Source organism: Lepidothrix coronata, unplaced genomic scaffold (genome assembly GCF_001604755.1).
Source record: "Lepidothrix coronata isolate B3197 unplaced genomic scaffold, Lepidothrix_coronata-1.0 Scaffold35, whole genome shotgun sequence".
Classification (NCBI taxonomy): domain Eukaryota; kingdom Metazoa; phylum Chordata; class Aves; order Passeriformes; family Pipridae; genus Lepidothrix; species Lepidothrix coronata.
In genome coordinates, this window is record NW_016690215.1 from 443821 (window position 1) to 459990 (window position 16170).

At 37.2% G+C, this 16170-nt stretch overlaps 1 protein-coding gene across 5 annotated transcripts in view; it reads left to right on the forward strand.

The window, feature by feature from the left end:
• The window catches only part of STS (steroid sulfatase (microsomal), isozyme S), a 140842-nt gene extending 125618 nt beyond the window's left edge, over positions 1-15224 (forward strand). For 4 of the 5 annotated variants that reach the window (XM_017812292.1, XM_017812290.1, XM_017812293.1 and 1 more), the window contains one exon: positions 11770-13845. In XM_017812292.1, coding sequence (XP_017667781.1) covers positions 11770-12152 — 383 coding nt within the window. In that variant the 3' untranslated portion in view covers positions 12153-13845. Of the gene's footprint in view, positions 1-11769; positions 13846-14411 lie in introns of those variants that run through there. The other variant, XM_017812291.1, reaches the window with a different exon arrangement.
• Positions 15225-16170: the final 946 nt, after the last annotated feature.

The following is a 16170-nucleotide window of genomic DNA, read 5'->3' on the forward strand; positions in this document are numbered from 1 at the left end:
CCTCATAGTGCCACAATAATTAATAGTAAGTATTGCATTAAGTTTATGAGATAAGTACCCTCTTCAAAGATACTTTGGGGCATGCTAGAATTATTACATTGAATTATATAGTTAGTTAAAAATAGGAGATCAAGCCAAAGAGAACAAACATTGTCTCTACCACCTCATTCACACCACTGCTGGGTGTGACCACACCCTCCTTCAAGTGTGCTTCAGGGGGAAATAACAACCACTAGGATTCCTTTTGCCACTCATGTATCATGGAAAAACCCTCAAACACCCCCACCTTTCATGACCCATGAAAATAATTGGCTAGAAGTTTTAAGTCATTTTTAGGAGAGAGATCAGACACTGCCTGAAGTTCTAGCAATTTTGTGGGTTTTTTTGCACAAAAATGTAAGCTAATATAGCACAGATAATGAAGGACAATGGCTCCATTGCTGCTTCCTTCTAGTTTGAGATGAACTCACTCCATAGCAGATAACAGCTGAGCACTCTGGACATTGTGTAGGACTATCCTATGAATCCCTCCAGGAGGCCCAAGAGCTGGGAAGAGCTTTATTTAAACCCTGCACTCAGGTCCATGCATCACATAGCTCAAAAACCACCTGGACTTACCTGGATATTCTAAGCAGTATGTCATTGTACATATCCATGTATATTCCAGAAGAAGAAAAGGCAACAAGATTTTACCAATAAAATGCTGAGTAACTGAGAAATTTATGTGTGAAGGTAGAGGATGTTGCTAAACAGACGTGAGTTTAAGCTTCAGGGTGTTAAGTGAATGCTGAACACTGATTTTTCTGCAAGGTAGAGTTGTCCAGTGAAAAGGCACTTGCCTTAGACTTGGTAAAACTTGATTAAGGTTTCTTCTTCCTATAGACCTTCAGACAACATTAAATCAATGGTATATCCATTAGTATCAGTGTAGCAAAGAAATAAACAGTTTTTATTAACTGTTTTATTAAGCAATAGAACAGATGGCCAAATAAATAGTTTATTCATGTTTTTCCTCAAATAGTTTGATTTAATGGAAGTTGAGGAGCATGTGTAGAGCCTTACTTAAACAATTAGTTGAGCACACAGCAGCTTCAGTCATAGAATGATTGTACATTGCTAAATTTAAGCATGAGGTTATTATTTGTATTCTTAAGCTAAGGTAGAAATACTTTGTTGAACTGAAGGCAAACAAGATTAAATCATCAGTAAATTCACAGAGATTTTAACATTCACTTCAGTGCACCACAGCTCTACAAAAGGTGTAGAAATGGAATTTCGAACAATCAATGCAACAGGTAATTGAGGGATGGGACGAACCAGATGAACTCAGAGACAATCATCTGCACCAAAATCTTTATTTAAACTCCAGAAAAAGTTTGTGAAGGATTTGTATTTGAAAAAGTTAGTAGATAAAACACTAAGTGAAAGGAGTGTGCCAATAAAATGTCTTTGTCTTCCGCAATAAAGGAAATGAATGATAGTGGCAAAAAAGTTACAATAGGAGACACCATGCATCAAGAGAGGTCTTTAAAAAATACATTGTAAGGAACAATTGTGCAGTGGCAGGGGGATGAATTAGATGACAAAAAGAAAATTCACTTGAAATACTTGAAATGAGATTTTGTTCTTATTTGCTACAACTGGAACAGAGCAAACTGTACATTTATATGAGCAGGATACCAGCGTCACGTAAGCAGAGTTGATGCAGATGTACTGTAGCTCGTGACTGTATTTCAAAGGTCATTGAATGATCATTAGGGATTAGAAGACTCATTAAGAAAGGTATGCAGAAGTTACGTATCTGAACAAGGAAGGCAAACCTCACTGTATTTTCTGGCCGTTGTCAATGAAATATGTGGGGTTTACATGTACTTGAGAGGAGGAAATTTTTAACACCCTATATATGAACACTGTGGTATCTTTCATATTCAACAGCAACTTGCAGATAAATATTTGACCTTAAAAAACAAAATTGGAGGTAGACTGGAGAATACTGGAGAGACAAGAAGTTCAGCTTTCTAACTTGGGGTGACGCTTCTTTGTAAAGGTGACTCAAACAGAACTGTAAGTGACCCCAGCACTGCCAGTGCCTTTATTGACAGAGCAATGTCTTCAAGAACCTGAGCAGAATGAGCAGAGCTGGATGCTGGTAACAGGGTCCACAACAGTTGCAGTGTAGGCAAAGTGGTGAGTCAGGTTCAAGGTCTACCCAGGGAGTACAGTCAGGAGCAGGAGGAGATGAGAGCAAAGAGGGAGCTGGAAGAAAGGCTGGGGGCTTAGGGCCATCCACAGAACAGGGCTGGTAACTGGCACTTCTGCTTGACCACTCAGGCAGGGTCTGATGGCTTCAGGCTGAGCTGAAATTGGAATCCTGGTCTATGGGCAGGATTCATGGATGAAGGTTCACCCAAGGGCTAGGCAAGGCCAATGAGGCTTTTTGGTGCTCTCAAGACTCTTGACACCATGGATTTTTAGAAAACTCTGAGGATGGTGATGGCAACACCTACACGTCTACAGGTTAAATGCCTACAGCTGAGCTAACCTGAGCTAATCGCTCTCATCAAAAGAGAAATAAGCAGAACTCACCTTAAACACCTCTAACAAAGTTAAGAAGTAGATAAGTATAGGCTGGTAACTAACTTACATAAAGACCTGTGTGTACAGTGATCCAAAATTAGGTGAGGTGACCAGATTGTCAGATTACATACTGAGTAACAGCAGAGTGATGAGCAATAAATCCTGCTTAGTACCATGCATTTAAAATTAGAGATGCCTTGCCACCTTTTTCAAAGTTTGAAAAATAGTATTATTGTGCTAGGTGTCAGGAAGGACACTACTGGAGTCTTTTGAAGTTGACTGGGAATTTTAGGCTCATGTAGTTTATTTAGTGTCTTCTTTTAAATCAAGAGAGGTTCAAAAAAGGGCCTCTACAAATATAGACAAATAAGATAGCCATTAGAATGTGTAATAAAATACAAGGAGTGAATTGGTTTTGTAGCACAGAGCAGCATTTTATCCATGCCTCAGTGTCATGAAAGAACTGACAAGAACAGTCAGAAAACAAAAATATTGAAATGTAGGTCCTGATTTGAGTTGCACTGTCATAAATATCTTTCAAATCTAATTATGAAAGTGCCACTTCCTTTGCTTGTTCAATTTTACTTTTAACACAAGACTAAAAGAGTCATTTACCTTGTCTATTGGCCGTCAGCTCCCTGAGAATCTTTTTATTCTTTCTTACAGGTGGTGTTTGTGGTAGAGCAGCTCTTAATGTGGAGGTATAGATGTCTCTCCACAAAATCACTTAACTTCATTAAGTCTCATTAAACCTCATTCCTTGTCATTGGCTTTTGTCTTAATAGCAACACACATTCACAGAGTAACCTACCAAAGAAATGGCACAAAAACTTGTAGCAATAAGTAACAAGTTTCCATAAATACATAGACATACCTTTTACTGATATTTAGACTTTTGCATGTTATAAGTTTTCGGCAGTTTTTTCTTGAGATATTCTTGAGATTTCCTCAACAGTAGAAGGCAAATGTTGCACTCCACTTTTCTGTATTTGAGGGTTACCGTGCATGAAAAACACTGAAATGTTGACCTGATATGGATTTGTGTCAGTTCCCTACTGAAAGACTTAGAGAGCTTCAGGTATCTAATTCACAGTAGATAGGTCACAGAAGAAAATTCACTTTTCCTTCAGTAATAACTCATGAGTCTTCAGGTTACTTGGAACACATTTTTGTTGTACAGAGAGCAGCCCCTTTCTCCTCTCTGAACTATGTCCTTTTACCATATTTTCATCCTTTTCCCATCTTTTAATTCCCCTTTCTTTCCTTATTTCTGAGCTTCTAGTCTCACTGATAGCGAATCTCCTTTTGATCCTCTTAATTGATCAAACCTTTGCATGAATCTTTTCCTTTTGCAACTGCAGAAGCTGTAATAAACTCTGACCCTCATGAGGGTTTTCTGGTCATTTGCCTTTTGTTTTTCAGTCTCACAGATTCCTTCACTTCTGCCGTTCTCTCTAGAGAAGCTTCTCATTTTAGAAGTGTTTTTGGTTTTTGGGTTTTTTTGGGGAGTTGTTTTTGGATTTGGTTGTTTGGGGTTTTTTTCCTGTTCCTGTTGTTGATTTTTTTTTTTTTTAATCTTTATGGTTTCTTTCTTTACCCCTTGTTTTCTTCTTTGACAATATCAAGGAGAAATATACTTTTGCACTGCCTGAAACATCTGAGTCACTTATTACTGTTTCTTGCTGAAGTCCATTACAACCTTTTCATCTACTAGATTACTGAAGATATTTTGTTTCCCCTGCTTCCTAACTTGCTTTATGAGCATCATCTTCATTCTATATTTGCCCCCTTGGTTTTTTTATCTCTCTCTCTACTTTATCTTGCTTATTTCATGGAGACACCACAATCAAGAAAAGCCTCCAAAACCCTCAAATGCTCTCCCAAATCCCTTGTTTGTGTTCAGTATTTCAACTGCAACAGCTGGAGGAAGCAGAAAAGCATCAAATGTCATTTACCTAAACTATCTCATTAAGTATTTTAATTTGCTATCTTGATCCTCATATCAGAGCAGCTGCAGCTGAATTTGGGTGACACAGAATGGACATATTATTTGGTAAGTGTGAAATAATGTAACTGATGAAGGAGAGAAGAGCATTTCTAGCATGAATAGACACCATGAAATGGTTTATATAAAGCTCAAGAAAATTGACCTAATCATCTGATACACAGTTCTGCTAACAATATTTTAGGTAGGAAAGTGTTCCCCCTGACAAGCATGACAAATACTGTTACAGTACTTTCTTGCCTTTGCTCTGCTCTGTGTCAGTGGCAGCAGAGTTATTGTTAGGTTCAGGCAGAGCTATTTATACCTTGGGATTTGCAGTGTTCCCCTACCTATTCTGTGTGAGAGAGAGAGAGAGAGAGAAATAAAGGGAAGGAAAAAAAAAATAAATGCTATCCTTTAAAAAAATATTTGCCCTATTCCTAATCATAGTGAGAACATAAAACCAACTTACTATTGCAGTTGGTTAAGTTGAAATGGGGACCTTTTTTTTAATTTCTGCCCTTTGTCTTATTTGCCCTTCCCTTTCTCCTGGTTTAGACTGCAAACTAAGAGGCAGGAATGGCTGCAGCATGGAAGGTACAAGCCAAACCTCCTGTACATCAATCCAACGAACCATTCTTTATTTTTAAAAAAAAAAGAACAAAAAACCCCCAAAACAACAAAACCTAAAACCCCCCCAACAAACAAAACCAAAAAAATCCAAAATTATTTTGTATTAATTAAATCACAGGCCTGAAGTAACCTTTCATAAAAATGATGCTGATCTCCAAGTCCTATATAAGGAAATGTTAAAACATATTCATCTCATCTACAGCCCCAGGAGATCGTTCTCTGTTCTTGTTTATCATAGGAAGGAGATTCTAGCAAGTTATAGCACTTCTAAAGGGTAAAGCCTATTTTTCACTATACTGTACATATGCATTTTTAAGCTGAAAATTAGGAGACAGACTCAAGGTTCTTTCCTTTTCCCATCACTTGTTATCATCTGGAGAATAGCTGAAGACTTCTGCATCCATTTTGTACCCCACCAAAACTAGAAAATATTCCCATTGCTTTCCTAAAACTCTTCAAATTCAAGCATTCTTCCTGACAAGAACTGTGAAATGAAGTTCAGATTTTGCATAGAAGGCCAAACTGGCAGACTGATGGATTTCTCTGAAATATCATAACCTTGAACAAGTCCATGTGAAACAGAAAATAGACTTCTAGAAATTTTCTTCAGAATAAATTTATATTGTTTGTACCAGAGTCCCTGCTGATCATCTGTAAGAGAACACCATATTACTGGGATATGTTTGTTTCCATCAACCCAATTTTTTTCACTCTGACAAAACCAACTCCTTTGTTATTTTGTCGTCTGTGCTTAACTGATTCAGTCTTAAAAATATTTTTCTAAAGATTTTTAGTAGCTTTATAAAAGTAAAAAAAAAACACTTCAACTAGCTAAGACACCTGTAAGGAAGAGTAATTCACCTTTTTCTTCAACTGTTTAAAGTAAAGCAAATGATTATTCAGTATTATTTAGGAATGCACATAATTTCAGGTGACTACATTCGCAACATTTCTATTTTTCACTTTTAAAGTAACTTTGAACAGTTATTTCTTTGTTTTTAGAGGTCCTTCTTGCAACTGAAAGGTTAGACATGCTAATAATTTTCAGATTGATAATTTTGAGTACTTCATTAGTATTTCATGTGTCAAGGGTGGGTTTTTTGACATCTAAAATTTGAAAAGTTTGTGAAGAAAATAATTTATGAAAAAATTCCTGGGGGTTTTGGTTGACAAAAACCTGTCTGTGTAAAAATATTTGCGGAAGTTGCTTAGGACTTCCTTTGCATCTTTGTCGCATACATTTGCTCAGTATCAGGAAAATTGCTCTCTGAATCTTACGGATCTGTTCCTTTCACTCTGAATAATTGCATCCACTTTATGTGAGAGAGAAATGTTTGTCCTCAATTTATTTTCTGTTAATAAAATGCATTTTTGAAGGACAGAAAAAAAAAAACAAAACAAAAAACAAAATACAAAACACAGTTCTGAATAGGTTTATTTTTGGATTTTGCCATCATTTGAAAATGACCAGGTTTGTTTGTTTGTTTGTTGGGTTTTTACCGTGCCAACATTATCCTCTGTCTTCAGCATGCCGTCAGCTGCTGCTTGAATGAACTGAAAATTACATGGACCACTCAGCAAGTAAATGTTCTTCAGACAAATCTTTAGCAAGTGTCCACAGATTCTTCCCTTTTGGAATTTCTTCTACAAGAAAATATTATAAATGATCAATCATTCTTTTTGAAGATGATGATGAAGAATTCAGGAATGTCAGCTGCTACAATTCGTCAGATAATCTTGACTTTTGAACAGAATTCAGTGGAATTTTCTCATAGCACTTACTCTAGATAATGAGCTCAGTCATGAGATTTCTGTCTTCAGCAGTCTGAGCATGGTTTCACTGTATTGTATTTTTCTTCAGCAGTTGTTCAGTATGATTATTAGATATTCACCAGTGTACAATCCTTTATATTTTAATGGATGCTTAACACTGTTAGTTTTAACCTTAAGATTTTAAAATCACTGCTACTGTTGTTTTTTTTCATGGCTTTCCCTGAAATACTGTATATTCTGCACAGTTCTTTATGCAAGCCTCTTTTAGCAACAACTGATTCTCATAAACTAGCATTATGTCTTTGAATCTCACTCAGTTATTCTCAACCTACGATGGGACATAATGTGATGTCTTTTGACTGTTTTAAAAATGTAACATCATAAGAGCCCAGACACTTAAAACAAGTATCAAAAAACAAAACCAAATTTTCAGTGTAAGAACAATAAAATTACACGTTTTTAAGCTGTTTGAAAAATGCACATTTTCTTTTCTAAATTTTTAAAGTATTGAAGATATATATATATATATATATACATATATGCAATATATACTACATATAAGATTTTCAGAGAACCTAACAATGCTAAATGATTTTAAAGGTAAAGGAAGCAGGAAGAAAGGACTCCATCTAATAACAAGAGTAATCTGAAGAAAGTAATTTTCAAGTGAATTGCAGCTTTTATCTGCTACTGTGTAGAAATGTTGAGAAACGTGAATTAGAGCGTGGGAGCTGACAATGGCTACAGAGCAGGATGCTTAAGACACAGTAAAAGTCTGTGGGCAATTTATGTTGGTATGCTACACACAAATGGCAATCCTCAAAGGTGTCTGAATTCAAGGAGGGACTAGCTCCCCAATATACAGTGAAGAACAGATTTGTTTAACTTGTTCTACAGAAAGAAGAAACAAAATAATATGAACAAAGAAGATAACAGTAGCAGCAAACCTATAAAACTACTGCCATAGATTAAATTCAGTAAAAATGAGGTCCAGGGAATAATTCATCAATAGCTTCTATTCACTTCAGGAGCTGCTTATCAGAAAACATGAGTTAGCCATCAGTGATTAAGAGCAGTGCTATTATAACAGAAATTATATCCCTATCCAGTTTGTCACTTCATCTTGAAAATATTAATATGTCTTACTGAGGAACTTTTGTTTAATCTCATGGCTGCTACCTGTCTGTTGGAGGTACTGTTGTCTGTCTGAGAGGATAATTAGATGGATGTAGGACAATAAAACAGAAGGGGACTCTGTTAGGGAAATTGAACACTGAACAATTATGTTCCTAATAGATTTGCTTGAACTAATGGCAACCTATTTTAATTTGAGACTACTTAGAAGTACAACTTCTGTAGTTTTTGTTTTTCTTAATATGTAAAGAAAAGATGTATTCTGAGAGTCAACTTATTGTGCAATTCAGAGAACTGGACAATAGCAGGAAAAATGGACTCAAGGCATCAGTGAAGCATTAGGACAGGACCTTTAAGGTGCTGCAGGCTTAGAGCCTGCCTGCTGTTTCAGAAGGGACCTGATACACCTGGCTGTGGGGGAGCCCTGACAATTTTACTACTAACTTCACTGTGGAAGAGACATATAATTATCTTTTTATATAAAGCAGGTTTACTATCCAGATGCTTTGCAGAACATAGGTACCGTTAATTACTGAGAGATTAATTTGATCCTTGTACTTAACCCTCTGACAAAATGAGATTTTATATCAGCTGAGAGAGACTGGGAGAGAGCTCTCTCTTTTTAATATCGTGCCTTATACAGTTCATCAGCTTTACAGATTAGAAATCTGACAGCTCTTAATGTCTCCTAGTATATTGCACTGGCTGCTCCACAGCCACAGCCACTGACAGATATGCTTTAGTTTTTATAATGCTTAGGAAATAAGTGTTTAAAGTCTGCACTGCTGTTTCTCCAGCACCACACGAAGTTCCAGATCCTCTCAGAAACACTGCTGCAGTGCAGCAGATAAACCCTGCTCAGTAACAGACTGTGCTCTCCCAGAGCTCAGTGTTTTGTACTGTATAATCATGACATCTATAGCTGCAAGCTGATAAACTAGCATCAGCTCTCCAAAACACTAGCAATGTCATTCAGACATGATATGTTGTCATGCATCCCTTGTCCCCACCCCACACTTCATTTTACAGATACCGTGTATTCTCTATATAGCCAGACCTGAACAATTCTTTATTCTGTGGGCAAAAAAAAATCATGGTACAATTCCCTTATTTCTTTCTTTTCTCTGTTTCTTAACTTGTACCAACTTGCAATAATTCAGTCTCTTGTACCAACTTCATTAATTCAGAATTCCCAACTTTATATTACTATCTGTAAGCCCTTGAACAGATCTGGCGATACAATGCCCAACAACAAGAAAAGGTGGCTGAAAATTTTCTTTTCAATGTCATTCAGCACAAATGCAGTGACAAATTGACCACAAAGTTCTCATGTGCATGGACTTACTGGAATTTATTTTAGTTGGCATTTTAGTAGCTATGTAAATTTTTTCTGCTGTTCTTCTATCTAGATGCTATGGTGCCCTGAATCAAAATTCTCAAGTGTAACGAGTGTTGCATGGTCTACAAAGGCACACAGTGCACTGATTAATCAAGCCCTTTGGCTTTTCATGTTTTTCACTGTCCATCTTGCCAATTAAACACTTCTAAGGAGCTTGAATCAATGCTTAGTATAAAATTACATACCTTCTCAGAATGTAATTCTAAATCTGAGTAAATGAGAGGCATATTTCTGGGAAATGTTCTGTGCATAAGTTCAAAGACATTTAAACGGCAGTGTTAGATTTTATTTGTTTATTTTAATTCTGAGAAAACAACAAAAGATTCAAGTGTCAGACAAAGCTGTCAAAATGTTACTGGAGGTAGATGAAGGAATGCTGTCTTGCCTTGCCATGTCTTATCTTGCTTTGCCTTACTTTACCTTTCCCTTCCCTTTTCCCCAGTAAGACTGTGCCATTGCAGCTGTCACAGCCAGAGCCTTTTAAAACCTACCATGTCCTATTGTCTGTGCCAGCAAGTCACTCCCAGCCTTTAAAGCTCCTTCCCCTTTGCTGACTTCCAAGAAGCTTTCAGGGGGTTCTCCCAGTCTAATGTGTATAATAGCTATCACCTGTCCGACCCTGATTTAAGTGCAGACGGAGTGAACTGGAAGTCTGCAGACTCTGTCATTGAATTGGTTCCTAAAGGTAAAATTTCTTATAATGTGAAAAATGCTGTGGGATAGAAGAAGCCGTAAAGAATCTTAAGGTCACCCACTGTCCTTTTAATTCATGCTATAATATAGAACTGCAGCCTGTGACTCTTTAGTCTGCTGAAACATTTCTTTCTTTAAGCCTGTTTTTATTCTTTAAAAGTTGAGTGTCATGTAGTTACAGCACGGCATGTACCAGTTTATCTCTGCTCTTCCCACATTTTCTAGTGCTTTCCATTCTGTTGAACTAATGAATTGCTTAATAAATATTGACTACTGTAGTGCACATAAATCTGTGAAAGTATGCTACTACATTAACAAGCTTTCTATGATCTTAACAAAGTTCAACAAAATACCAAAGAGAGAATTTTCCCTCAGTATTAAAGTTCTGAGAAATGTAAATTACTGATGACTATGTTTTTCCGATGTTTGTATGGTCTCAAGTGGAGAGGTAATCTGATATCATAGACCTCATCTGTTTAGTATCCTAGTTCTATTAAGAATAAAATACAGATTTTTTTAAACTCTAATTAATTGTTCTTTAATCCATTTTTGGAGAGCTATATACTTCTTTGACTGCAGGAGGGATGTTGTGATTCCATGGAAGTGCCTGTGTGTTCCTACCTTCCCTATCTGTTCTGTAATACGTGAGAAAAAGAGTAGCCATTTTTTACTTACAGCTTGCTTGTTAAGTATGTTCAGATTCTCCAGTGTACATCCTGTTTGAGAGTGCTTCTTGAATTAACCAACTGATATTTGCATATTCTTATTCCAAGAAATAACTAGGATTTTTTAACAGTGAAAATATGGACTGAAGTTACATTAGGGTGGACAATTCAGTTTCTGTACAGAGAAAATTAAGCTGAGAAAGAATGACCAACCTATACATGAGGAACTTTGGTTCCCATTTTACAAAACAGAATGTCACCTAAGAATTGCACTACTGTAACAGTTATTTATATTTGAAAAAAATCATCTAGAGGCCTAAGAGGAATTTGGCATCCATTATACCTTTTCATGTCATCTCATTTAATAAAATGAGAAACTATCTCCAGGTGTTTGCAATGAAAGCATGTGGCAGAGGGCAATGTGTTAATACAAGGAAGAGAGGAAGAGAGAAAAAGGTAACAATGAAATTATCTTGATTAGCAGAATGAGAAGCAGTCATGGCCCAGCAGTGGGTAGGTGTGGTCAAGGGGCAAAGATACACTTTAATAAGCCTTGAAGAAGACTTAGTAAATATTTATGCAAATCTTCTTAGCACTGTTTATGTAAAAACAAACAGTTCTTTTAAGTTTTCTGTGATTTAGTTAATCAGAATTCTTCCAAAGGAATGAAATTATCATAATTATTTCAGGAATATATGTAGTATGAAAATAGCCATGTTTTGCTTTTTTTTTTTTTTTTTTTGCTTGATTTGGTTTTACTCTTTCAGTATACTGCAGTTTCTGCACAGAGTTTCTTTACTGTCTTTATACCAAAAGACTGATTTTCTGTTGTGTAAATTAGAGTTTCCTAAGACTAGGGGATTTTCATTTTGTCATTTTATCACCAGCTGTTTTGTGTCTGTAAATTGCAGGTGAATCTGTCTGGAAAGTCTTCTTCTTCACTCCAAACTTCAGTCCCGAGGACTCCAATGGTTGCTATGATTCTCATGTTTGCTTTTGCCATGGAGGATTCATTACACAACATGATCCCCCACTGCTCTTCGATCTGTCCAGAGACCCTGAAGAGAAAGTCCCGCTGACTCCAGAAACTGAGAGCCGTTTCTACGAAATCCTCAGGGTCGTTCACCAAGCAGTAGACAATCACACGAGATCCTTGCAGGCTGTTCCTAACCAGCTGTCATGGGACAACCTTCTCTGGAAGCCATGGCTCCAGCTCTGTTGCTCATCTCTCTTTCAGTCTTGCTATTGTGACTATGACTCAGGAGGGAGTCCTCTGGAAGTGCATTCAGGATAAACAAGCTGCAATTCGCTGTCAGAAACTGGAACAGAAGAATGTGGGTATCTGACTTGAACCAGCGTGGTACTAGCCTTCCAGAGGTTTTGTTGTATTAGCTGAGGACCTGTCTTCAAAGACACATTGCAGTAGAAGAAAATTTCAGTCAAGAAAATGTGCCAAGAAAGGGAGGATGAGACACTGCTTTTCTGCCTTTATCATACAGCATGAAAAACATGTTGCCATCCTCATCTACAAATGAGTAGACTGTAGGCGTTTTCTATGTGAGATAATTTTCTAGACCTTCAACTTCAGCTTCTTTCTTACACAGCAAAGAATTTAGCTGTGGTTTCTGTCAATCACAACTACTAAATGCACACTTTCCTGTCCTTTTTGCTAAGTGTTATCCACCATTAGTAGGACATAGCACTGAGTAATTAAAAAGAGAGAGATAATAGTGGAGAGGTCCACCTGTGACTGTGATTTGGTAACTGATAGATAGGTTAATAGCAGACTTGCAACATCATCTCTATCAACAAGCATCACGGATATGAAAAAATTAACAGACTGCCAACAGTCTAACTTTGTATGTGCCATAAAAATGTACAGAGCTATGTAGTGGAAGTCGTTGTGTCCATATTAAAACGATGCTCCCCAGCATCCCTACTGTCCTATTGCATATCTGCAACCTTTGTTTATCAGTTGTGCACTTGAGTGTGTACCATAAGTCTCCATATATATATATATGTAAGCCAAATTAATAACCCACAAATCCTTCAATCTCTGGTACAGGCACACCTTTATGGTCGTAGCCCAATTGATAAAATAAAAGGTTTGGTCCATACTTGATATTTGAGTTCCAAATACACGATCCTACAAATATATCTTTCACTATCTATTTACCATACCTATTCTTCCATTGATGAATGTAATCACAAATAAATAAAATTTGGTCTTCCTTTAAATATCTTTGCCATCTTTTAAGATTTCTGAATAGGATCTATGATTTTCTGAAAATAAACTTGGGCTTCAGTACTTAAAGCCAAATATAACAGTCTCTGAGTTCTTAGCAAGGCCTTGGGAAACCTACTGTTCTCCAGGGCTAATTTCTGTGTCCATTTTTATCTGAATCTTATTCAGGCACATTTTGTTTCCACTCCACAGGCAGACAAGCTATTTTCTTTGGAAGATTGTAGATGAAGAGAACATATCAGCAAAATACTAAAATGATTTGATGCCTGATAATAGAAGGTGACTTGCTCCTTATCAGAAAGAAACAGTTAATTCCCACATTACAATGTATTAAAACCTGTTTGTTGCAAAAGTGATCTGTGTTGATAGTAATGCAATAGCTTCAGTCAACCAACATTAAGGTTGTGACCTGGTTCTTGTGAGCTATTGAAGCCTGTCCTGTAAAATATATTGTGATATATGGCGTATTTCTCTGTCTGTAAAACCTAGGCTTTATTTGATTTTTCTGCTGCAGTTTCATTCCAAATGTCATTCTCCACAATATCCAGATGCCTGTCCTGGGAAATGTACTTTTTCCTTGAAGTCCTATTTTTGATGTTCCACCCTGTGTTTATGATGGTATGTCCTCTGCAAGCTCTTTGTAGGTGGCCAAGTCCCATGTGTGCTGATAAAGTTTGTCTGTTCAGATATTTCCCTGATAACCACTCAGGACCATTTACATTGCATCAGGAAAGCTGTCAGATGGACATTCATATGGTATAATTCCCTCTGTGCTTTATTTAATTACTGAATGTATAACATAATCTTAGGAAGAAGAAAGATCCCTGCCGTTTGAGTACAAATATTATTCTGCAGTGATAGTGGCTGCCTCTAGACATCATGGCAGGATCCATACATCCCAAATTTATGGTCCTCACCATGTGACCATAGAACGCTTTGGGGCATGGTGCTGGTGCCACTGTGCCTACCCACCCAGGGGGTGAGCAGTCCAGGGTGTGGCTGAGGTGACAGAGCACCATGGCATGGAGGGATGCTCTTTCCAACTCCTGCAGCTCTGCCACAGCTTACACAAAAACTTTTCAAGCAAGTATTCCTGCTGAAGCATGTGGGAAAAAATATGTAGTGTGTTAGTAGACAGTGCTAAATCAGACAAGGTGTTTGGTGTCATTGGATCTATTTTGTTCCCACAGTTTCTGGGCTGTGACCTTAACTGGTATCTCAATTTATACTGTCAAGGACCTCCACATCTACTTCTTTTCATCAAGATGGTGCTATGTTGCTGTTATTTCTTTTATTTTCTTTCTGCAGGTACAAGAATTGTTTGTTCTGTTTGGCACAACAGTTGTTCTGTGCTGCCTGACTGAAGTCCAAAAATGGTAATTTTTCTACTGCTCTGGTATATTCTTGCCTGAATATGACTTTTCTTTCATACCCTCCTTGGTGTTTGGTGTCATCTTTGTAATCTCCTTTCTTTAAACATCCGCATCCCTCAAATATTTTCCATCTATTTCTTTGCCACTCAGTCCATCTGTTTGCTTGTCATATTGATTGTGATGGTTATTTTACCCTAAACAAGCAGAAAATGAAAAAGTGGTCTTTGTCAAAAGATTCAACTGCTAGGGCTCCTTGACTCTGCTAACCTTCTGCTTATTTAAGGTTTAGCAAGGATTAACTTCATATTATGAAATATAAGAAATTAAAACACATCCAAGACACCATAAATAGAAAAAGCGCTTTTTTTTTCTGTTGCAAAAGCTTCATATTTTCCAAAACAAAATTTAGTCCAACATTTAATACTTTGGCTTAAGCGGTAAAATCTGAAATCCATTTTTAAAATTGTTCCTTCAGGAAAGATTCTATTAAGAATAGGGCAGTATTTTTCATAGTCTATGTTAATGCTATTTTGTTTAATGCCTAAAATAAACCTTCCCTGTATTGCAAATGTATTATACCTTTCAGTACTGTACCTTCTGTTCTAGCGATGGCATGTCAGATTGTGATAATTAAAGTAGTCTTGTTTATTTGCAATATAAAATGTGAAGGACAGTATACCATTTGTGTAATGGCACTGCCTGAGCTAACAAGGAAAAGTTTTGTTTTCCACAACAGGTTATTACAGAATCACAGGATCAGAGAATATACCAATTTGGAAGGGACCCATAAAGATCACTGAGTTCAGCTCCTGGCCCTGCACAGGACCATTCCCAGGAGTCACACCATGTGCCTGAGAGTATTATCCAAACACTTCTTGAACTCTGTCAGGCTTGATGCTGTGACCACTTCCCTGTGGAGCGTGTTCCAGTGCCCAGTGACTCTCTGGATGAAGAATCTTTTTCTGATATCCAACATAAACCTCCTCTGACACAACTTCAGGCCTTCCCTTGGGTTCTGTCACTGGTCACCACAAAGATATCAGTGCCTGCCCCTCCTCTTCCCTTCATGAGGAATTTGTAGACTGCGATGAGGTCTCCCCCCAGTCTCTTCCCCTCCAGGCTTTTTTTTTTTTTTATGGAATATACATGATTTACAATTTATTAACAAAGAAGGCTCAAGGAGAATGTGCTGCTCTGGTACTTTGAGACTGACTTTCAATCTATCATTTAATGAACATCAGTATTGTACCATAGTGCCTGTTTGTAGGATGTGTCAGTTTAAACTGAGAGTTAAGCTTCAGAGAAAAGTATATTCCTCTGTAGTACTGTTTACAGTGTCACATCCTGGTTTGTCACAGAGTCCCTGTATGGCACAGGGCAAGTCATTTAACTTTGTTTTTCAGTTCCTCCACTGTACCCAGAGAAGGATAACAGTATTTCTCTAACTGTTGGGAATACTGAAAGAACAAACGATGTTGAAGGTGCACTTTCCAGTTAATAAGGCATCTTGTCTACAGAAGGTACAATTTAAATGCTGGAAAACTATGATGTAGAAGATTCTCCTTTACGAGGAGGTATTCAATATCCTTAATTTGAGGACTGCAGATGAGTTCTGTGTGTACTGTTTAGCACATGTAGGATCAGGATCTGGAGGAGAGAGAATAGATGGCTAAAAAAGATACACACTGGGGATT